This window comes from Protopterus annectens, chromosome 10.part0 (genome assembly GCF_019279795.1).
Source record: "Protopterus annectens isolate FY-2018-M chromosome 10.part0, PAN1.0, whole genome shotgun sequence".
Classification (NCBI taxonomy): Eukaryota; Metazoa; Chordata; order Ceratodontiformes; family Protopteridae; genus Protopterus; species Protopterus annectens.
The window spans coordinates 671,681,297-671,707,481 of NC_056744.1; the positions used below are offsets into that span (position 1 = coordinate 671,681,297).

A 26,185-nucleotide genomic window follows, 5' to 3' on the forward strand; every position below is an offset into this window, starting at 1 on the left:
TTGTCGGCATCATCCTCCACAACACCGTCAGTCTCTAACACATGCTGATGAATCACAGCTATGGCAGCTCCCAACATGTACATTTTAGAAGTTCCCCGTGTGTTTACACCTATGGTGCAGTGTTTGGGAATACACAGGTGTGTGTTGGGTGCTTACACACTTTATACTATTGTGCTGTGAGCACCGATGATGTCATAGGGTGTGTATGTACGATCGTAGCTACAGGGTATCTTATGTGTTTTACTGCCAGAACTACTATTGTGGTGCCTTTGGTGTTGAATTACATTTGCCTGCCGTGGATTACCTCTTGACCTTCCCTTTACATTTCTGCACGTTGCACCTACCATTTTCTGGTGTGCATCCTGCAGCCTACTTTCATTTGTACTTTCCTGGACATGGCGTATCTTGCGTTATGTGTGCTACTGCCGGTCTGCTGTCGGTTTGCTTTGCTCTGCTATGTCAGGTCTCCTATCTTTGCAATCCAATACCTCCCCTCCTTTCTTTGCATTCCAATGCCTCCCCTATCCTGTTTTGCAGGTTTCTGCAAGCAGACTTGTCAGCTGCCGTCGATTGGCCTTTGTGTGTTGATTGGTGTTGATTGCTCATTAGTATTCCAATTAGCCTACTTCCGCATTTCCTTCTTTTCTTCCCCTGACCTTCCTGTTTCTGCTATTGTTTGCGGCACGTGCGTCCAATTACTGGGTTTCGGGCACGTTTTCATCCTCGTACACATGCGCTTTTGGTCACCATGTGTGCTCTCAGCTAAACGATTCTATACCTTCCTCCCCACCCCTGTCCTGCAGCTTTGCTTAGCAACGGACAGGCCAGATTTGCATTGCTCCAGTGTGCTTACTGCTACTGTGGCACCCCCCTCTGCTGATGTCATGTATCTCCTCTGAGCCACTCCTCGGTGTTATACCGCTGCGCCGTATGGTACAACCTTCATCCGGCGGGACATTTGCGATTCAGTATTATCTGCCTCATTTGCATGGCATTGACTACTAATTCATAGTTACCGCGCCGAACACTATTGCAGGCCCTTAGCAACCCTTGCACCTTGGTTGTGGTGTTCCATGCCTACCATGGTGTATTATGCTGTAAACCTGATTTCTATTACGTTGCGATTTTATGACATTTTTATATAATTTCTTTATGTTACAGCTTCCACACACATGCCCTGCAGTTGTGCTGTGCGTTACTGTGGACATGACATTAAATGTTGTTATTTACGTGTTGTGCATCTTTTCTTATGCCATTGGCTGTGTATTTCGCCATTGGCATATGTTAACATTGTGATTCCTGGGTCTGGCCCTCTTCCATAGCTCCGATGTTCTGTTTGGGAAAATGTAAACCGTGTTTTTTGGTTTACATTTCCGTGGGCTTACGCTATGCCTGCACCACTTCATGAATCGTTATATGCCTTCATTTGCATGGTGCGACACTGCACATGGGGTGATTAGCATACCTATGCCGGGGGCTGCGCAGTTCTGGTGTACGCCGGTAGTGCACGTGATATTGGATCGTACCTGAATCGCTCGACGGCCATATTTGGCGTTATACCGCCTACGCTATGCCTGTGCCTGGCGCAAGCTTCATGAATCCCGGGGTAGCTTTTATTTGTTTGTTCATTATATATGTTGAATTGAGAATTTGTTTTTATTGGCTGTGTTTTATTGAATGATTGCTATTTGATTGGTATTTAAGTAACTCAATGAGTTTGCTTTTTATCTTGCACTGAAGAAGGGTTGTTGTACCTGAAAGCTTTGGTCTGCCAATAAATGTTTTAGTTGTATTGGTTTGTTTTCTTCTGCTTCTTTAGACTTCACAAGCTGCTACTTAACCACTGTTCCTGTTTTATACTGATAAAGAGTAAAATGGGAAGTGAGCATCACTAATACCTGTTACATTTAGCTTTGCATAGAGCAGCAGCAAGGAGCAGGTTTGCACGAGACTTGGCAAAGTGTTTGTGCAAGCAAAATACACATTTCCATTAATTTTCCATTTGCACATAGTTAAGCAGTGCATAAATGCAAAACTGCTAAAATTCTGAGAGTTACAACTGAGTGTATGAAACAGACCTGCTGCTTTGTTAACTCTGTGGCAGCAGGTTTAAATACATTGTCATGTTTCTTTTTGAGCCCAGATGATACTGGGTTTAAATCCAGGTGTATCTATTTTTTTTAAATAAACAGTGATAATGCAATGACATCATTCTTTAAAGTACATTCAGTATGTGCGATTGTGTGATGTAGTGCAGCAGGGTTAAGTGGCATTGCTCGGAGGTGAGTAATGCCAAATTCTGCGCAAACACAGAGGCCAAAAAGTGAAGGGATCTATTGATTTTTCTGGTAATATTGCGTGTTGTGTGTGATTCCTTTTTTGACCAGATTATAGTTGTTAAAATGAGGTAGATAGGAAAGTGGTGAAACAGGGAGCAAGCATGGGGAAGAACAAAGGGAAAGCAATAAAGGAATGTGCAGGAGGGTGGTAGGCAAGTACCAGAGCTATCCATTTCTTCAACAGTAACAACTGATAATTTGTGCAGAATATTAGCTGAATTTGGACTGTCACCTCTGGAGAGAGGAATGACAACAACCTAATCATGTTGTATAACCAGCTGTACAGAATCAAGTGTGTCAAGATGACGTGTGTGAAATACAGAGCTATGTATCAGATGATATTGTTTTTGTGAGAGGGAGGTGTCCATTTTTCTTTTTTTCTTTAAGTAAGAGGAATTCTGGGTAAGGGATATAGGTATCTCTGGGTCAGGTAACTTGGCTAGGTAAGGAAGCAAATGCAAACAAACAAGATAAACAAGACAAGACACAGGGATTGTGAGGGCCACAAAAGGTTGGGGACACCATGATTATGATGAAGGTGTGGATACCACAGGCTCATACTCATCAAACATGAAGACAATGAGAATCGAGTCCTCACCCACTGGACTGTCATCAATGTCTTCTTACACTGCTGGTGGCTGGAGTGCCTGATGTCTTCTCCTCCTATGGACTATGAGAGAGAGCAGCCTTTCCATTCAGCATAGGTGTATACCAATGGTGCAGCACACAACCCTATGCACCAACCCTGGCATCTCCCAGCAGGTGATGAAATCACCACCCCCACCACTGCACAAGGAGGGTACCATTGCACCACCTGCTATGGCAGTACTTCCTTGAGGGTGCAGGTAGTACAGGGTCAGCAGAGGCAGTGCTGCCAATTTGGCTCCAAGAAATGTTGGGCACTGGTGCTTGAGCTGGTGGAGTGGGGGGGGGGCTGATCCATGGGGGCTGGCCTACCTTGCTGTGCTGTGTGGCATTTAGTGATTTGGTACAGATAGATGACATGGACAAATTTTGACAACACATAATATAAAATAATAAAGAGTTAAGGGTTGGGGTGAGAGCAAAAAGGAGATAAAATTAGTAGCAGCATATGTGACTTAGAATACATTAACAGTAGGAAACAACTATTTGATCTGAAGTATTATATTTAAGTATACATCCTAACAAAAACACACTATAACAACAGCTTGTTGGAAGTAATCTTTGAAATGTGCATATATTGCACATATGTGTGTTCCAGTTATACAGATTACAGTTAAAAGCAGGGCATTTATGCCACTTGTATAGAGTTGAATTTAATGTAAATATTTATTAAAGAACTCCAGTACTGTATATTTGTTACTTGTGGCATTTGAACCCGAACCTGTGACTACAGTCTGATATTTAACTCCTAAATTTGGTTGGTCTGCACCCTAATGCATGCATACTTACTGTTACAGTTAAGATATGCATGTTCAATTTACTACAACTGTATAAAAAGCCCCAAAATCTATCTTTAACTTTTAATGCTACAATAATACTTCTCTTGTGCTTCATACATACTACTTGTTTCCCTCAGTCTCTCCAACTGAGCAACATGAGCCAGTCTGTAGAACTCTGTGTGGCATTAACTGGGGAAAGAACAGAAGAGACCAGAAGGGCATTATGCATACTAGGCTTAGCTAAATTTAGCTTTTGAAGTATTACAAATTCTCTATTATCATTTTGACACAGCTGTCGGATGTCTGTAGTCTCAAATTCATTCAACCAATGCTTCAGAGTACCCATTTTGTGCCTACATAGATCATTAAAATGATGCCTGCACTGTTCTCCAGTACACAGGATCCCAGTAGCACTGGATACAGCCTAAGCTAAACTACGCCATGCCTCAGACTTGTACTGGAAGCTAGAATAATCCCCCTGCAGAAGCCTTTATCTGTGGTGCTTTACCAAGAGTCTAATAAATATCCTGGACTCCTAGACACCCCACGTCTGTGCACTAAACTTGGCAGCTTCCACACTAATGCCAGCCATGTCTAACACCTGACCTAGAGTGAATAAAAATGGTGTTTTCCCACCAATTTGTTATCATGTTTACTGGTAGTATGCAAACCTGAGCAATGATGCCGACCGCATTTGCATGATGTGAAGAGGGGACCAGCAGGGCCAAGCAGGGAGAACATAAACACTTGGAACTGGAAGGTTAATCTTACACTTGGCCTTAGTTTGCTGTAACTTGGAAATATATATTGGAAATTGGGAGATAACTGTTAGGTGAGTTAAGTTTGCAGTCATGCACTGAGGGCATAAATGTCATGACCTGACACATTTGTTTTTGCCTTTATACACTGATAAAATTAATTTTATAGTGTGGGATTCAAACCTAGGCATAAGTGATAAAGCATTTTCTTCCACAGCATTGATTTTTCATATTTGACACAGAAAATGTGCTGCTCAAACATAGGCCGGAATCATTTATAAATACAGGTGACAGTTTGAGGTGTTACGTATGTGTGTGACCTGACAAGGTTCTTGTATATAGATCAGTTGTGTATGTGTGGTGTGTGTTATGTAATTATGAAGGCCATGCAAATCAAGATAGCAGAATTATACTTACAGAAATATAGCATACAATATACCCTCAGTCATACATCTGAAAATACAATAAAGTGTCTTATCCCTCATACATATAATTCTAATCAGCTCCATTATCTTAAGTGTTATAAATGAGAGTGAAGACAATGGGAAGTGGAACAACTTTAAAAATGTATGAACTATCCTGTATTAGAACCCAGGAGACCATGTGTATGACAGTTTTGCAATTAGGCTTGTTGCCACAAGAATGTTGAAATAACACTTGTCTATTTTTCAGTTTATCGCTATAAACTGCACTGTCACAACTGTCAAAATAGGTTGCGTACCCTGTACTAGAATCCAGGACCATCTGTACTCCAGACCTACACGTACACCTGCTGCCACAGGACTAGTTACATGACATTTCTATAATTTCCTAGTCATTGTTAAGTTCTCTATGTTAACATCTGCAAAATGCCACTTAGCCTATTTGTATGGTGCCCAACAGAATTAGCTGAATGTTTCCATTTTCAGTTATTTGCTGTCTGATTCCTGCCTGCAGATATTGGGGAACTTTCCTAACTGCCGTTCAACACTGCATGCCACTAAGACGATTTGCATGAAGGAAAGCAAACATTGCAACAATGTATTGTTTTTCACCTTTGCCCTTTTGCAGACACCTTGTTTGCAGGTGTTCAGTCTGCTTCCTGGGTGGCCCACTGGTCCAGTTTGTGCACTAAGTGTCGTGCAAATGAGATAAGAACAGCCAATCCTGACATTGGTTTTCTCCGTTTCCCTTATTTTCATGGTCTGCCTTTAAAAAACAATAGCTAAATAAAAGGGAAAATTAGATAAAATGTAAAAAACAGTCTATAATAGTAACACTACAAAATGGTTGTTAATACACATGGCATATTTCTACATAAGCCTGGATTTGAATTCTCACTTTAGTGAACCTTCAGAACACAGTAAGGATGAATTTTGCAACAACAAACTAAAATACTGGATATTGAAACCTCACTAAATGACATAGATGGGAGACTTAAAGAAGAAGAGAATCAGTGTGAATTCCTTCTACAGCAGAACAACTGGTTAATAAACAAAATAGATGATCTGAAGAATAAGGAAAGGAGAACAATATAAGAATATTCGGTCTTCCAGAAAATGCTGGAGGTGAAGACATCATTTTATTTTTAAATTCTTGGCTACCTCAAATATTACACCTAAAAGAAGGTTTATCCAATGGAATAGCGAGAGCACATAGAGCCATAGGAAAATCAATACCTTCCTCACCTAATGCTCCTCCAAGATCTATTGTAGTAAAATTTCAATCTTATTTGGATAAAGAGCATATACTTAAATCAGCTTGCAGGAAAAGTCCCTTAACATACAAACAAAACCAAATAAGATTTGACAATGCCTATTCTTCAAGAGTATTAGAACTTAGGAAAAAGACTTGGCCACTTGTGAAGCATCTTAAACAAAATAAAATTAAAACACAACTTGTCTATCTTGCAAAAAAATCTGAATTTTCTACTCAAATAACATGAGAACCTTGAACAACTTCAAAGAAGCAACTTCATTCATCAAAAACAATAATATAATCATAATTCCAGAAGAAATGGACTGGTCATCGTCTTCTACATTAAAAAGATCTTCTGAAAAAATACCTGGTCTGATGTGAGGAAGAAAAAATTAAAATCTGAACTTAAAAATATAGAAGCCACCAAATCTCTCAAAGTTTCAACTAAGGTATGAGTTTCATACCTAAACAAACAAAAAGTATGTATTTTTAATATATTTTTTCTTTGTCATTAAGAAGTCATAAACTTCCTTTCATAAGTTTCTTTCTATCTGATATATAATACAAACATCTATTCATTAACTTTTTAGGAAGTCTTACTATTATAACTTAAAAAAAATAATCAAATAGTCTTATTTGTGTGATAAGAACCATTAGTCTTTAATTTCCTAACAATGCATACTTTCTTGCAAGCTCGCATGACGCTGCATTGGTTTATATTCTCTTTTATTCATTTGTGTAGTGTATTGTTTGAGAAAAGCACATTTATAAAAAAATAACCCTCTTTTATATGAGTTTGCTTCAAAATGACATTTTACTATAAAAAAATATAGCTTTAAACCTTCAACAGTTTCTTTGTTTTAAAAATAATAATTAAAAAAAAAATCTGTTTAGTTAATGTTACAATGTTCTAAGAGACCGTTTATTGTCACTCTTTTATCTGTGAGCAGCCGTGAGCATTTTTGAGCACTGAATTACCTCGCAGGTAAAAGATTTAGTTCTTCATTGAAGTAAACATCACTGAAATGCTATTTCGCAAAGAAGCAGACACAGTCCACGAGACACAACAGTTCGTATTATGATCTCCTACAGTAAATTTAAAAGTAAAGAACGGACGTGTCACCCACTTAGTAATATTCTCAGATGACATCTGCACCATTCCAAAGATTCAGAAAACAAAGCTACCCCAAATATTGAAGTGCATCGTCTTGTTATTAAGCAGCATATGACAGAGTAGTGAGGTTAGTGAGGGAAGTTTATTTCACTTTTGAAAATACCATTAGTAAGAGAGATGTACTCACAACTACAGTGTAAAAAATGTCAAGCATATGGAAGTGTATAGCAATCATCATGAGTTGTGGTAAGACTTGGAATATGAATGTGACTTTGAAGATACTTTTCCACACACATTTTTCTGGCAACAGCGGTATTTATCAGTGTTTTCAGGTTGCATTTTTTCCCAATATTTATGTTTGCCAGTCAATGCTGGCCTGTTGGCTGGGTGACGAGAGCCAGAGAATGATGCCCAATTGACAGAAAGGTATCTAGATACATTTATTTCCATGAGATATAAGCTTATGGGGGGAATACCAGACATGAAGGCTTCCTATGGGGGAATCAGTGTATTTGTAAACAGACACTGTGGATGCACGTATATGCATTCATGTATGTTCTTATTTGTTGTCCCTCCCTTTTCTTCACTAAAGAATAAAAAAAAATACAGAAGAGATTTTTAAAGGGAAATACAGCTGATTGGCTATTATCAACAGCAAGGCTAGTTCCCCTACAGGCATACCCTTTCACTTTTAGTTGAATAAACTTTTTAGCACTGTCTCATCACTACAGTTATAAAATAAGTCTCACATAGACACTTCAATAACCCATAACTTGGCAGGTCTCTTGGCATGTCAAGTAAAGTATAATACACCTACACAATGATTGCAAGATCTATATTTAACAACTCACACTATTCTAATTTAACATAGTATGCATATTAGTCACTGTAGTATACTACATGTGTAACACAAGTAAAGACAGTCATCCTTTATCCATGTTAGTTTGAACTCAATGGGGAGATAGCTACATTTTGGAAGTAAGCTGTAACCATAAAATTGTTACTAATATGTATGATGACAGACTGTTCGCAGTATAGAGTTATATACAGTGGAATATTAGAGACATTCTGTTTTCTTTAATAAAAATGTATCTGTACAGCAAAAGTGATACAGGTTAAAATAATAGTGAATTCAACTATGGTTTACTCCATCACTTCAGATGCTAACAGAAATGATTACTTCTTTGATTAGCAAATTCTTATGGTTCTCAAATATCAAAACTAATAGATTGAAATATGGAAAGTGCTTTTGTAAACAGTTTAAGAGTTTATACTATACCAATACTCATTGGTTGAACCCAAAATAATAGCCAATCTTTATTTTTGAAACAGGAGTTCATTGTTGCCTTGCTGTTGCTAAAATCATAAAAATTAGATGGTTGCATATTGGTAATTTTGTTGTTGTAGTACTAATTTGTATTTAAGATGCATAATCTAGATAATAATATAGGTATACATAAAAGTAATATAGAGATGTTGGCACCATGTAGTTTTTCACGAGTATTGTAATTTTAATACTCTGCCAAGATGTTTGTTCTTGAAAACTAATCAATAGCACAGGGCAAAGGTACTACTCATGATGCTGTTTATCAATAGATTGTATGCTAAGCAAAACCAACAAAAGTAACAAAAAAAAATAATGGTTCATTGCCAACTCTCTATGTGAAAAAATAGTTACTCAACTACACAATTTTCTGAAAACTGTTTTGATAAAGTATAATATTACTGTTCTTCAAGCAGAATCCTAATTCATCTCACAATATATCACTTGTATAAAATAAAAAAAGAAAAAAGTTATACTTGTATATAATTTGCCTTCACTTCAATGCAAAATTAATTTGTATTTTTGTATAAAGCACATTGTGTTGTAGAAAGTGATTGTTACTGTCTAACATACAGCCTTTAAAAAATTCTTCTTGCAATGCTTTAGTAGCATTCCTAATAATAGAAAGATTATTATTTATATAAGGGAATACTAGTATGGAAATGAACTAACAGTCTTTCTAATAGACTTACTATGTTTGTGTTAGGTATCATTTAGTAATTTACACAATTAAATTCACTAGGTGACCTAGAAATGTTAATTACCTCCAGATAGGATTACTTAATATTGTAAGTTGTATTTATAATGACTAAGATAAATTACAAGTATTCATCAGATATAAGAATTTAAAATTATAGTCAAGAAATTAGAATTAAATTTTCACACCAAGATCAAAATTAAGGGTAGTTTCTTTGATAATTAATTTTATCACATAATTTTATCTCATTTGAAAATAATATATCTCCAGGAATTCTAATATGGAGCTCTGAAACAATAATTTTTCTTTAATCCTGCTGTTAGAAATGAGAGTTAATCTGATTGAACAATATTGTTCTCTTAGATTAGGAGTGTTTTTCACTCCATGTTTGTTAAAGGGAGTTTTAAAATTGTTGATTATTTGTTTTTATGGGTTTATCTACTTTTTATTTATTTTTTCTTTTCTTTATTGGCCTCATCATAGATCTAGCTTATATTTTCTAATAGGAAAAAAAATCAATCTGACTTTATAGTATGAAATGTATAAGAAGGTTACACAAAATCTGAGCAATAAAAGAACTTTGAACATGTCTCAAATACAAATACTTCATAAACACAAACAAAACTCATGGATTTAATCTTACTTTCTGTAAACATTAATGGATTAAATAACCCTAAGAAAATATCAAAGTTACTAAGATATCTAAAGTTAAATAAAGTGCAAGTGGTATTTCACCAATTATTTCACTTTAAAACAAATGATAATTATATATGGAACCCAAAAGACTATTTAAAATGATTTCATTCCTCATACAAAAGAAAACAGATGAGATTTAATACTATGGAGAAAGAATGTCACTAATCCTCAAATCATTTATAATTCTGAAGACAAAGATGGACTTATAGCAATTGCAATAGTAAGATTTAATAACAGAATTTGGACACTGGTAAAATATATTGGTTTCCTGGCATAGGGGTAGGGACAGTCAAAAAACATATAGATCTTGTTAATAAAGTAGATAAGGGCAATTTGATAATAGGAGGGGATTTTTATCTGCATCCTGGACAATTCAGAGACCACTAATAAAAGACACCTTCATCTTAGTCCCATAGAGAATGCTCTTAAGAGATGGACTGATAATTTAAAATGTAATTGATACATATAGATACAAAGTGAATAAACCATAGATTTGATACTCAAACAATAATTGATAAAATCTTTATATCTCAAGACTTAAATATGAAAATAATCATTTTTCCATAACTCCATGGCCTTTTTCAGATCACAATTCAGTCATCCTCAAGTTTCAAATATACTTTAAGAGATTAACTTTTACAAGAATCCCGGCTTATATCGCTAAAATAAAACAATTCAAACCACAGTTAGATTCAGAAGTACAATACTTCCTAAATACTAACTACACTGAAGAAACAAATATAGTTGTCTTGTGGGATACTCTGAAGGCATACCTATATGGTAAAACTCTAACATTGTTCAAAAACAAAACAAAACAATGGGAGTCAGAATTATTTAATATTCAAAAACAAATCATAGAAATTAATACCAATGATTCAAGGAATTCAGTCACTAAACAAAAGCAATTGAAGAATTAAACAAAAATTACAATGAAATGTTAACCCACAAAACTAACTTGGCACTAGAAAAATTAAAACTTATTCAAATTCTGTTTCATCAAAATATATGCATAATCTAGTAATGAGAATAAAAGGACAATCCATTGGAAATAAAAATAACAAAAAAGTATCAGATACAAATGGCATTCTTGAAGCCTTTAAACATCACTATGCAGAACATTATAGAAATTATAATTCACACCTCAACTTCTTAGATTTAGATATAAATTTTTCTAAAATAAAAAAAAAATGTCAGACAAATGAAAAATAGATATCCAAAAACAAATCTCTGTCAAAGAAACAGTTGAAAAAATCAAGGAAAGTAAAAACAATACAGCTCCAGGAATAGATGGAATTATAATTAAATTATATAAATTATTCACGACCTCAGCAATATCAACTTTTCATAAAACTCTAAATGAAATACAAATGCAAAACATAATGCCCCCTTCATGGAGGTACTCACTAATTACTCCCATAATAAAGGAAAATAAAGACCCTAAACAATGCAGTTTGTTTAGGCCTATCTCACTACTTAACAATGATTATAAAATCTTCATGTTCATTTTGGTTAATAGAATTAAAACATCTTTGATACACATCATAACTGAAGATCAAACAGGATTTATTTACAATAGACATACTCATGATAGCATTCAAAGAATTTTAACTATTATAGACACTCTAAATAGAAACAACCAAGAAGCCCGTATAGTTGCTGTAAACATAGAAAAAGCTTTTGATTATCTAAAATGTGATTATCTTTTTAAAGCTCTAGAAATTTATGAATTTGCCCTTCAGTTCATCAATTTGATAAAAAATATTTATAAAAATAATCTTGCTTATGTAAAACTTGGTCCATTTACCTCAGAAGCCATTGAAATAACCAAAAGTACAAAACAAGGTTGTCCTATGTCTCCTATTTTATTTGCTCTAGCAATAGAATTATTTGCATCAATAATACGCTGTGATCCAAAAATTAAAGGAATTTATATATATGGTCAAGTTAACTCCAAAATCATGCTTTTTGCTGATGATATACTCCTTACCCTAATTGTCTCAGATGAATCCATACATGAATTAGACATGCAAGTTGAAAAATGTTATCTTAATTCAGGTCTACATTTTAGCAACTCTATTATATGTTATTGAACAAGAAAAATGACATTCATTTAAACATAAATCATATAATTGGTAAACAGGTTACCTCTATAAATTATTTTGGGATTGTTCTATGTGAAAACATCGATATAACTTTAACCACAAGCTACAATAATATTACAAACACTATAAAAATACAAACTGAAAAATGGAATAAATTACATTTGAAATTTGAGGATAGCCTGCAATTAATAAAGATAACATTACTCCCCAAAAATAAATTACATAGCTCAAGCTATTCCCATGATCCCTAATAAAAAACTTCTAAAAGAGATAAATAAAATTCTTATAAACTTCCTTTGGTTTCCTAAGAGGCATAGAATAGCCTTCTCACATCACATTAGACCTTGGGATCTAGGAGGGATTAACATCTCGGATTTAGAGACTTACATTAAAGCATCTATTTTCAAAATAGTCATAAATTGGATATATCCAAAATACTCTCCTGCTTGGAAGACTCTACATCCCATCATTTTTAAAATGAAAATAAAATAACAAAAAATATATTACTAAATGAACAAAATAATAAACTCTGGCATATATTTTGTGTTAACTTACAATACAATACAACAAAACATACTAATCTAAATTACTTAAATTATATTTACAGTTTATTTAGAAGTTTTATTAACACCAATACAGATATAAAATTATGGTTGGAACTATTATTGCCCTTTAGCTCTACAAAAAAAAATTCTTTAATAAAATTCATAAAATCACTCTTACTAACTGGGAAACAAAAAACTTTACATGCTGGCAGCACTGTATAAAGAATCAGATGATGCTATATACCCAAAAAAATACCTATGGCATATCAAGCACAGACTGGTTAGTACTTCATAGTATGCTATCTTATGCATAAGATCTATGCAGAATAATTAAAAATTAATCCTTTAAATCTAAGCCCAAACTCATATTCTACATGCATGAAGTAATATATAACAACTATAAATGGACAAATTTAACATCAAAGTTATATAACATTTTAATTAATTGTAAAGTTAATCACAATCAAAATTATTGGAATTTCATTACTAAAGGGCATTAAATAAATGTATCAATTGAAAGTAAAACTAATCTATCGTACTCCATTAAATTAACTTTCAATTTACAAGTTTGGAAGATATTCACATGGAAATTTCTGCACAGAGCATTTTACATGCCCAATAAGATAGCTAAAATTAATTCATCCAAAAATGTTACATGTTGGAGGTGCTCATTAAGATGTGAAGCAGCTTGGTCACATATTTTATATGATTGTATAAACATTAAAAAATATTGGGAAGATATTAGCAATTTTCTTCAAGCCATCTATACATATTCCTTTGTTTTAACAAAGTCATTGATTCTTTTGAATGTTAATGAAATAACAGAAATGAATAAAAATTATCTTTATCTTCTTTGAACTACACTAGCAATAGCTAGGAAATGCATCACAAGAAAATGGAAATCCTCCTCTGAACCCACCATTGAAGATTTCTTGAATTTAATGAAAGAAAGTGTGCTGATGGAAATAAATGTTAAGGAACTGAGAATCTTTCCTAAAACATGGTCCAATAACTCTTGGGAGAAAGTTCTGTCTCTTATTGAGACATTAAAAATAGACGCAGTCTCTTCTGAAAGAAAAGAAAGAGAGAGAAAGAACTACTTGACAATGAGTAACTAAAATATATTCATAGAATGTTTTATTTTCTTATTTTACGGCCAATTGTATACACTGTACATAGAATGTTAAACATGTATTTATTCAGATAAATGTAATTATTCTTATTGTTATATTTGGAAAATAATAAAAACTAAGTGAAAAAAAGAACACAGTAAGGATGCCTTATCCATCCTTACCAGACAACAGCGTTGCAGCAGAGAACTGAAATCATTCTGCATACAACCAACTGCAACATCATCCACAGCACTATCAAACCATATAACAGTTATCTGTACATGCATTACCTTCCGATGTAGTACACTGAGGGATCACACAACCATTTATGACAGTTGCTTGCAAAACTGCAGCTCTGTCTTACCTCTCTGTGTTTTGCAAATTCTTGTCTTATCTGACCAGTAATCTGAGACATGAAGTCTGTAAGGCATTCTATATCCTTGTCCTTAAAATGTGTGAGAATATTACATGGCAATAATATACAGTTATCAATATGTTAAGGGGAAGTTGGATGTTAATGAACAGAACCTGTGAATTGTGTGTTACTTACTTACATTCCAACCTTAACAAAATGACTTATATACATATTTTAAGTCTAACCTGACATATCCACTGGAGATAGGGCAGTCTGCATTGCTGTTGTATTTTCATTTTACCTAACAGTAATCATTCACAGTTGCAATCCATTAACATCAAACACTGAGGGAGTGCCTGTACTATGTTTAAATCTCCTACACATAGCCAAGTATTTGGGATTCAGTAATTCTAATGAACTCATACCTCATTTGCAATTCAGCATGCTGACTGTCCTGAATTTACAATATAAAAAGGCAACCATGTAGCTAGGAAACCTGAAGGAGAGGAGACTTGTTCATGCGGAGAAAAACAAAAACAGGCTATTACTTTGTGATATATTTGCACAGAAGATTATTGACCTTGAGAAGGTTTGCTTCCATTTTCAGCTATATACTGCATATCCTGAAAGGTCTTTCAGAAAAGTCCGTTTAATATTTTATGAACATATTTTGATTAGCAAATGCTACACTTATCTGTATGCATTGGTTAGAAGTGCTATAATGGTATGTGCATGTTTGTCAGGACATTTCACATGTTTGACAATATCTTAAAATGGAATGTTCTGTGTAAAATCTGTAGACATATTTCAGAGACATTTCATTTGATAGCACCTTTAGCATTTCAATAATTTTTTAGCAAAATGTGTAATTTCCCCGTTCTTTAGGGTGTCAGGGTGCAAAGCTGCATTTCTGTTATGGTACAAACAGGGATATGTTGCTACTGTTACTCTCCCTTTTTTGGCATCCAGCCTGTTGTTCATATTTCAGATTTCTAGACTGTTTTATATTTCTCCAGAGGGTAATACTAAAATGCTACCTACCCTGTTTTATCTGGGAACATTTGTTTTGTAGTTATGTAATAGTTATGTGTATTAGCCTTCTTTTGCATTTTAGGACACCTAGGACTATGGCACACAGGTGTCTCAATCTTCAAAAAACACCCTTCATTGACCCTGAAAATCAGATCATTCTGGAAGCTTTTAGGCAGCATGGTGCCTTTCTACTTGACTGGGGGATGTATGGGTATGTCAGCAGAATGCAAATTTGGCAGCAGATAATTGCAGATGTCAATGCAGCAGGCAGACACAACAGGACATATGATCAGGTGTGCCACAGGGCCACTGACATGATCTCATCTGCATGGAGGAGAGCAGCTGCAGTGGCCTGTGAATGGATGGTTACTGGGGTGGGGTGCAGATACAGAGCCACCACTAACAGCAAATGAAGAGTTCCTGCCCAGTGTCAGGGATCCAGACATCTCCCAGGAAAGTGCAGAACAGCACATCCTTGACATTGGTGCTACTGTTTCAGGACAGCAAGTATGTCACAGAAGTAGCTTCCAGGTAGGCTTTTGTATCACAATTGTTAAATACTGTTGCATAGTAAAATGTTTACATCAGTACATTAGTTTTGTTAAACAAGAAATTGGTTGGGGGGGTTGAAGTTTGTTACAGTTGTCAACACATTCTGATTGATTACACGTGGAGCCTAGGTTGGGCTTACCATCCATGTTTTTGTTGAAAGTATTGTTAATGGACATATAAAGGGTAAAATGTTTTACCCTCTGTATTTTTAATTGTGATGATGCTGTCCTTACCTTTTACTTAACTTCTTCCAGGACCAACCAGCATTGGGAGCAAACCATCATCTGCCAATGGTAAGCCAAACATTTTTATGTCAGTACTGATGAGCAGTTCAAATAAATATTTTAGTGTGTAATGTTGATGTCAGGACTGTTGTGTGTATTGCTATACTGTCTAATAGTGGCACCACTGTTATTTTGATAGCATATATTGTACTATAGTAGTGTAGGAATTCATTTTTCCCTGTGTTTGTTGCATATTATCACAGGCAATCGTGACAGCAGAATTGTGGGACTTCTACTACCTGATATTAGAATATCTGCAAAATCTGATGATGATAATGATGGTGGTGGTAGTGGTGGCAAAACAGAGGCACTGTCATGGGTGCAGAGGTTGAATGTGACACTGAGGTTGACATACAGCCATCCCCTGAAATTCCATCAGACACAGCCAGTAGGCCTACGCCTACCCATTCCAGTGAGCCCAATGAAACTGGACAGGTGGAAGGAAGTGTGGCTACTGCAGCTTCAGTGCCTGTTAACTCTGACCATAGCCAAGGTTTGGGTAAGATGCCATTCAGGAGTTTTGTTGGGGGGGGGCTTAGTGTAGGTGTGCTGTCCATCCTCCTCCTGATCCAGGTGTCTTTTCCTGTGCCACTCAGTGCATGTTTAAAGTCTTCATTTAGGCACAGGCACATTCCCATAGGTCCTCCAGAGAAATGCTTAGGGTTGTAGATGTGGCACAGGCTGATATGCATGACTGCATCCACCACGTTGCTGATTCAATGGACTAGATAAATGACACATTGGAAAGGGTGGTGTCTGTGATGGAATGTCTGCTGGGAGGGGGAACAGCATCCTTGTTGGCATGGGTCAGCCACATTGTCTGCTGTTAGCCAATGTGGCCATGCCTGATCATGCTCCCATAGTGGCAGTACTTCTACCGCTCCATCAATGGTAGGGCTATCCACACCCAGACATCATAGGCCAGGGGGTCATGGTCCTGGTGTCATTATGAGGGGAGCTCATCCAGCACACATCAGTAACATTCAGGTAGCAGCAGTGCATTTGACCATGGATGTGGATGTGCCAGTGCAACTCTTGGTAGATCTAGTTCTCCTGGCCGGGTACTACATCTCTACCATGCATGGCTCATACTTATCAGACATACCAAAATGTAGAGCTAATACAGAGCTTGGCTGTGTTCATGCAGAGACACACACAATAACTTCACCTGGAGGACCCATACAGACACACACTCAACAATTACATAGTTCAGCCATGAAGCTTAAAATTCATTTTGTCTGACTGGTCATTTGTTACTTTATCCAAATGTCTGCCTGCTTCTCTTTCTTACTCACACACACTCACCAACCTTTTGTGTCAGTGTAGGCTTCCTGCCCCCCCACCCACACAACACCCTGTGCAAGTGATAACTGTGCCATATCCCTGTTTTCTATCTTTTGTATTCAGGGATACAAAAGATTTGTGTCTGATGCTCAGGGTGCATAGCTGACATAAATCTTAGTATATCTGCATTTGTGATGTTGAATTGGTAATTGTACCTTTGACATATATATAGGTCTTAGAAAGTTAGACAGTTGATAGCATCAACATTTTTCCATCATTATTTTTAATGATCTTGTAAGGGTTGTGAAGTCTGAAACTGAAATGTGTATGATTACTCTCTAAGTTCTCTCTTTAATGATTTTATAGTACAGACTTATGGTGCTAAACTGAGGGCATGCAATGACCATCACTACTTTAGACAGGTATGTCTGTGTGAATCTTTGATGCCTGAGGCCTGCTACTTTATAATGGACACATATAAGTCAAATAAGTCTCTGCACTAACATGTTAAGGTAATTTATGTACAAATTTCCCCCCTTTTACTTGCTTACTGTACCAGGTAACAATATGCAAGGGCATGCCAGTCCTTCATGCTATTACACAATGTACTCAAGGTTCAACACTTACCTTGTAAATCTAGCAGTTGCAACAGTTTTAGTTCAGGGGTGACTGTCTGATGCAAGCAGTACACAGCCATTACATGGGTAGGTAAACAGTGTCAGTGTTGCTTGGCATCAATGTTACTATATGTATGTGCATAGGAGGAAGGTTTTAGGCCCTTAGGTGTTGAGTGAGTGTGCTATGCATTGTCTCTAAGCCAATGTGAGGGCATATTGAGGACAACTACATCTGCCTACACCAACAACAGCTACTGGGTCCCTTTCTGACTCCTCACTTGTATGTGGCTGTGCCACTGGTGGTAGGATGTGGGCTCCGTCCCCTTGTTGATCCTCCTGAAGCTGTTTTCTCAGGATGATGTTGCATAGTATGGAACATACTATGAATATTTCAGTACATGTACAGGAAATTGCATGGCAGGGGTCCCCCAGATTTATCTAGGCACTGGAAATGTGTCTTCAGCAGCCCAAACACATGCTCTATGATACTTTTTAGTTTGTGCGTGTGCCTCATTATGGCATTCTTCACTAGGTGTGTGTGCATTTCTGCTGGGTGTCATCAGCCATGGTTCCAGTGCATAACCTGCATCCCCAGGAAATGACCTTGTGGGATATCCACCCTAGTGAACATCTGATAGAGTTAGAAGGTGTGCCAGATACGTGAGTCATGGTAACTGCCAGGGTTGGGAGTGCATATGTTCAAGATCATTCCCTTGGCATTACACACAACTTGGCAGTTAAAGTGGAAGCCCTTTCTATTAATGTTGAGCATCCCTTGTTCCCCAGGTGGTACCTTAGTTTCTGTATGTGTGCAATCTATGGCACCCAGTACTTCAAGAGAGTGTGCTGCAGGTAGAACTCCTGTATATATCTGGATAATGTTCTACAGGGTAGAACTGCATATTTCTGTCCCTAATTTCAAGAGTACGGGGAAAATATATGTGGTCACTAGCCTTTTGGAGAATAACGTTCAGGAATTGATGGAGGATCCTGGATACTGACGCCTGTGACACCCCCAGTAAGCCCCCTGTTGGTCTCTGAAGGGTACCTATGCTAAAATTCTAAGTGCTATACATACCTTTGTCTCCAATGGAATGGGTTCCCTTCAGTTTTCCCTGGTTCTGAGTTGAGGTCGATAGAGGTTGCACAGTTCATGTCATGTGTCTGTGTTCACCCTGTAGCATTCTACAATTTCCATATCATGCAGATTGTTATAAGTTACTCAGGGTCTGCAAACTCTTCTCCTTCTTGTCCTTGCTCTATTAGCAGCAGCAGCAGCTTAGACTTCAGCCTGTTGCATATACACATGAATTAAAGCAACAGCAGCCCCTAACATTGTTTCTGTGGAGATTTCTTTCTGTGGGTGTATTCCATTATAGTTTGGAATTCACAGGGAAAACCAGCACTGGGTCTACACAGGTGCGTTATAGCTTGTTGAATAGCTCCTCTAGCTTGGATTGGTTTATTAACATACAATTCAGCTGCTTATGCTGTGATTTGCATGCCACGGTGTTTACCTTGTTTGCATGGCTGTGCCCCTCTGTACACACCATGTAGAGCCACTTATTGAATCCAAACATTGTGCTACCATGTGTGCATCGTGGTACGATGTGCACACTATGTAGAGGGACCATGTAGGCTTTATTGAATCTGGCTGACTATGTACTTACATATATAGTAGAAGCAAGATAAATCTGCAACACATACTAATTTTAGACACAAATGTGCAGACTGTTGTGTAATTTTGTGTTATCATGTACTAATTCCAAGATTGCAGTATCTTGGGGAATTCCTATTAATCTGAGGTGACAGTAATTTCAGAATAAGTATAAAACAGTGGCAAGTATATAGATTGGCAACAGTTTCCCATATTGGGGTTAAAATGCTTCTGTATTGTTACACTGAGCTTTGAATTAATTTGTTTATTTTAAGTGTCACAGTTAACCATTTATACATTGGAGAAATGAATGAAAGTGTTTTGGAGTTTAGTCATGCAGCCACATATTATATATACATGTAGACACACATATGCATACACACCGACACACACACACACACACACACACACATATATATATATATATATATATATATATATATATATATATATATACACACACACACACACACACACACGAACATATATATATATATATATATATATATATACACACACACACACACACACACACACGCGCATATCTTATATATAGATAGATAAACAGATAGATAAGATATAAATATATACACATGCACATTATTTCCTTTTTTCTCCTTGGAGTATAACACCACAGGATAAGGCCACTGGCTGCTGATATGCTTTACCCAACCATTCTGCACTTGACACCTCATCATGCTCACACACCAAAACACAAGTGATCAATGCCAGCATTTTGATAATCAGCATAATGAGAAATACATAAAATCAGAAAAAAAGGGTGAAAAATGGAACAAAAAAGTTTCCTTCTGTGATACATCAACTAAAACCCTACAACTAAATTCAGACATACTCTGAATAGTTGAAGTGTTACAAATGCAGGGTAAAAGTTAGACACATCATGCTTTAGAAAGGATAGTGAAGGAGGCTTTGCTTCTCATGCAACACCTCACTAATGCATGCTAACCCTATCCCTCCATTTGCTTCTGTTCCTACCCACATCCTTAACTCTTACCTTAGAATAGCCCTTTCCATAACACTACTGCTACACATGACACTGACACACACCACATACAGAATCGCATGGCTGCAGTTGCTACAAAAATTCAGGAGCAGAAGACAGAGAAGAGGTATGTGCAGAATTTGGAAGGGGGGATTCCAAGTTAAATTTGAAAAAAATGTTTCATGGAAAGGATAATAGACCCTGGAATGTACTTCCTGAGGTATGATCACAATGAAAGTAATCAATATGGCTCTGACTGCTTGACATATAGATAGGAAAGAATAAGACATAGGATAGATGCAGTGAGAAATACAACAGATGGATTTAATAGACAATGGACCATGTTCCTTCACTATGTTCCCACATTCCTGCAGGTTAAATAATCATATGGCTCCCAAAAACTCTGTATAGCTATGGCTTTGCAAAACAAATGCAGACTAAATTATTGGCTGAGTTTCTGCCTCTCACCTTTAGATGTGTTCACATCTTCCTTTTTGTTTCAGATGACATTGTGGAACAGAAGTCAGGCTCCTCCACACCACAACGATCAGGGTCTGCTGCTGGTTTACAAAGACCCAGACTTAGTATTGATGGCACAGTGACAGAGAGCCAGCCATTTAGTGGTTCTCCAACAGGATCTCTTACAGGAACTGGGACATGCATGACTCCAAGACCAGGCAGCCACATCATGGATTTTTTTGAAATGTGTGCAAGTCTCATCACAACACTAGCTCGTTAACAGAAACTGGTGCCATATTTTCCTTCAAGCTGCTCTGAAAGCATCCACAGGCATACACATGTACACATACAGTAATAGCAGTTATTCATTTTCTTTTCCCAGGTGGTGTGCTAGGGTAGGTTTTTACAATACAGTGCAGATACAGACACACACACATGTATTTATACTGTATATATATATATATATATATATATATATATATATATATATTATAAATAGATATAGATATATGTATATGTGTGTGTGTGTAGTTGTAGGCTGAAGAGAAACATTTTGTTTGTTTTTTTTTCTCCTTCATCAAATAAAACGTATAGTAAGTATATTTAAATGTATTCCATATTAAGTAAACAGGTGTTTTATAAACTGTAAATCAGGCTTGCATACAGGTATACAAATTAATGGATTATGAAAATCATTCTGCTTTCTCTTCAGTTTCAGCAGTCCATTAATTGTGGTTTGTTTAAAGCTGTAACTGCAGTACAGTTAACATTAAACCATGATCTAAAATCATTAGTACAAATTTGTTATGCTATTCAATAGCTTTATTTTTAATAGATATTTACCTAGACTATTAGGTTAGCTTATTTGACATGCATTAATATGCAAAGCAGACATCAACACTGTAAAACAGTAATTAAAAGCATAAAATAGAAAATGCTATTCATTCTGCTCGCTCACTTATAAGGCAGCAGTATCAGTACTAAGAAAGGATTTTTTAAAATGAACTCTTCAGTTCTTAGAAATATTAACTACAAAACTTTTATACACATGGGAGCAGTTTCTTTGTTCAAACATTTCTGTTGTTGATCTGAATGGAGTCAGCTTTTCCACTGGTTTATACTTTGTCAAATGTGGAAAAATGTAGTCTGTGTGAAGACAAGTGACAGTTGAGTTTAGGGAGGTCCCCCCTCCATATTGCCTAGGATATATATATATATATATATATATATATATATATATATATATATATATTTATTTATTTATTTATATATATATATATATATATATATATATATATGTGTGTGTGTGTGTGTATGCATATATATATATATATATATATATATATATATATATATACATACACACACATATGCATTTATATTTATATATACATATGTTTGTGTGTGTGTGTATGTAGAAAGTGGTATGAGAATACAGGGGGATCCTGCCCCTTTGCAAAATAATATTTTTATGTGTTTTTCTCCACATTAAAATGAACGGTCAACACATTTTTCCAGTCAAATTGGGTGATGTCACTGTTCTTATACATACATACATACATACAGTTGTGCATACATACATTAGTAAAGACTGTACTATGTGTTTTCACTGGTGGCTTTTAACCAAATAACTGAATGGCAATATCAAAAGTAAGTAATGTGCTACAGTAACAGCTGAATGTATTATGTATAAAGTGTTTAGCAGGACATAATTTTAGTAAATGCATTACCTAACAAGAATGTCAATGCCCACATTGGGTAACAGTGTCTGAATAAACTTTCCAAAGGGATAATAGCTTTAATGACAAGGTTATTTTTAAATCATTAAAGCATGGGCATAATTTGTCAAGTAAGTAAACATTAATTCATTTATTCATTCTTTTTCTTGTACCCATTTTATTCTATTTTGGGTCAAAGGGTAGTCTCAGTTAACTTCAGTATCTATTAAGAATATGAAAATGTACCAGGACAGGATAGGTTGTCAGTCTCTTGTGAGATGCAGGCACATGTTGTCTGCACATGCTCCTTTGGCTATTTGAAAAGCTTGCTGGTTCACCTGTCTGCATATATTTGGGTGGGAAAATCTACTGTTGGATGAATGGTAATTGTTGGAAGGCAATCTCCATGACCCAGCTTCTTGAAGTTACTATTCCCAGAAGGTTAGTTTTTCTGACAGACTGTAGCTGAACAAGCCAGTTGTTTAGCTCTCCCTACACTTGTCTAACAATTGATTTAGTTATAAGTATGGGGTTATGGGTATATGGTTATGGGTGTAATCCCCAGTAGGGTTGTGCTTTACCCCACATGGAGAATGCAGAGACTCAAAATTATGATAAAAGTTCTCTCTCCCACAGTTTCAATAGATGCATTGTTTGATGAGTTTTTGACTAATCCATTTTGCTGTTGGGAAGGTTTACTTCAGACTCTCATAATAGATCTGCTTGGATGTGAAGAGGTGACTGAAGAACCTATGAAAATCCCAGGAAGACACAAAGAAACATGCAGATTCCACACAGAAGCACCCCAAATGGGAGCTGAATGAGAGAACCAAATGTTGTGCTTCTGTATTAGCTGCTAAACCACTGTTCTGCCCTTTGTAACCCTGCTATTTCATGCCTGCCAGCTCACTTTTGATGATGCTGTGCACAGACTATTTTATGTTTCAGAAACTCAAAGCTGTAAAACACTGTGTAAGGTCCTAGACCTTCAACTAAGCACTGTCTGGGTAGATGTCAAATACGTAACGCAACGTTTACTTATTTGAGCTATTATTCATTGTAATATTTATGGTCTATTGCTAAATATGAAATGCTGAATAAGCTAATAATAACATTTATAATTTCATTTTCTGGAGTTTCTGATATTAATTATTGTATAGTTTGATAACAAGGTGTCATTGGTGAACTAAAAAAAAAAAATCATAACTTGCCAGCACATTTTTAAGTGTAATGTACAATAAGGTTACATTATGGCTTCTCACCATTTTTGAAAAGTAGTACAACTTTTTTTAAGTAATGCTTAGCTATTTCAGACATGCATTACTATAATCAAAAAGAGATACCAAACAAATTTGTTTTTCCAGTTGATAATAAAATGCAAAAATCCTATTAGGAATGCATTTTTATATCTTACAGAATTAGTATTGTTTATAAGGAGTACAAATCTGCTTTTTGAAATTTAGATGTAGTATTGATTTAAATACATTTGCATACTTTTCTGTGTGGGAGTCTGTGTTTAGTGTTACAGATTTTAAAAGAACATTTTCAAATGTCACTGTATCCATTTATAAACATTTTGGTGTACACTCAAGCTACTAAAACAGCATTTTTAAAATTTTTTTTTCTTAAAGTACTGATCTCCAGTTGTACACACCGACTTATGCTGCAGTTGTAAGATAGACCAGAAGTCCATGGTACATTGCAGGATTCAAAAGTGTAGAAGACACAATAGCTGAAATCTATAACATTTTCATTTTTACCTTTGTGAAGTAATTACTCTACTACAAGTGATGGTGTGCTACAGTTTCAAGCTTTGATTCCTGCAAAAGAAAAATATAATAATAATAAAAAATAGAAATATATTATTTATTACTTAAACATATATATTCTGCAAGCATGAAGTTTCATCCTATAATGCAGTCAAGAGAACATCTAGTAGCACTAAACTAACAGGGAACATGAGAAGTTTTTGACAGTAATTTATCTGATGGACAACACCATGAAGGAGAGATTGCTGAAAGTCACTTTCATTTAATGATAACTTTTGCCCTTTTTCTACTGTTGTCAATTCACAAAATTGGCATGTGCATGTTGGGGGATCTGTACTCCTCCCACATGGTTGGTACAACGAAGGATGTTCTTCATGTTTCACTGTTGCAGTCATTACATTTGGGTTATCTGCTTGCAGGTAGCCCTCAGTCGGCCTGATTAACATAGTCTTGGGTCCTGCGTTGGTTGCTGACCCTTCTTCCATGACGTCAAGTCGTCAGGGGTATAAAACATGCAGCCGACACCATTACATCAGTCTTTCTTGCTGTGCGGTGCCTGAAGCAGAAGCAGTTTCGTAAGTGCCAGTCAGCCGACTCCTGAAATTTTAGTTTTCGAGTTTCAGAACCGAAGTCTTCAACTAAAGCTAAGTACCCTACTGGGGAAACTTTTTCTTGCTCCTTACCGATGTCAGTAAAAGTTAATAATTGCATTACTTGTGGAAAGCAAATACCTCATAAAGATTTTCATTTGTACTGTATTCCTTGCCTAGACCCTGACCACGATGTACCTTGCTGTCGGTTTTGTGCTTTATTTAATCAGCGTACTATCCGTCATCGGTATATTTTCGCCTTTAAATATTTTGGTTCTCGGTTTAATTATCCAGAAATGTCGGTTAGCCAACTGACTACCGGGATTCTGAAATAATGCAAAGATAAAGAAAGAGACAGGTCACCAAGGTCCAAAACTGCCGACAACGCTTCTCTTAAGCCAGTCGCCAGTTTGCCGGTACTCAGTGAGGCGCTATCGCAGCCCCAGATACCCGCTACTTCTGGTTCGCAGGCCTCTACTGAGACCCATTCAGAGTCCGTATGCCGCGGGATGCTTTAACTATGGAACCGGCGGATGTCTCTACCTTGGATTGGTCTGGAGCCGCTGTGCAGGCACCGGCTTCTGAGGGTGTATTCAGGCCTAAGGACTTGCATATTAAACCGATGCCTCCTTCTTTACTTAGGCCTAAATCTCGATCCATGCCTAAAAACTGACCTTCAGGCCACATGCTCAGGCCTATATGCCTAAAAAACAAATTATAAGAATGGCTGAAGTTCTAATAACTCTAATCAGGGGTAGCCAACCCTCCCTTCTAAGAGGCCTAGGACTGAAGTTGATTATGAATCTTCTGATCAGGATTCTGTTGTTTCTGATTCTTCTGATGATCTGGATTTGCCCTTATCTACTTATGAAGATTCTGATGCAGAGGACTGCATTCCCTCTGCTTCCCCTCCTGAGGATTTTTCTTTTGGGAAAACCTTACATACTCTAAGGGAGCATTTCTACTGGGAAAGCCAGGATTTTTCTGATTCAAATAAGAGGCTTAGGGATTTCTTTCTCCTACCTCAGCATAGGCCTGTAGCTATTCCTCCTGTACTAGACATTTTTAATGATGCTT

The 26,185-nt window shown here is 36.3% G+C and overlaps 1 protein-coding gene across 1 annotated transcript in view; it reads left to right on the forward strand.

Annotated features, from left to right (window-relative positions):
- PRKAA2 (protein kinase AMP-activated catalytic subunit alpha 2) overlaps positions 1-21,483 on the forward strand; it is a 715,862-nt gene extending 694,379 nt beyond the window's left edge. The window contains exon 9 of the mRNA XM_044085510.1: positions 21,076-21,483. Within this exon, the coding sequence (XP_043941445.1) occupies positions 21,076-21,311 (236 nt within the window). The 3' untranslated portion in view covers positions 21,312-21,483. The remainder of the gene's footprint in view (positions 1-21,075) is intronic.
- Positions 21,484-26,185: the final 4,702 nt, after the last annotated feature.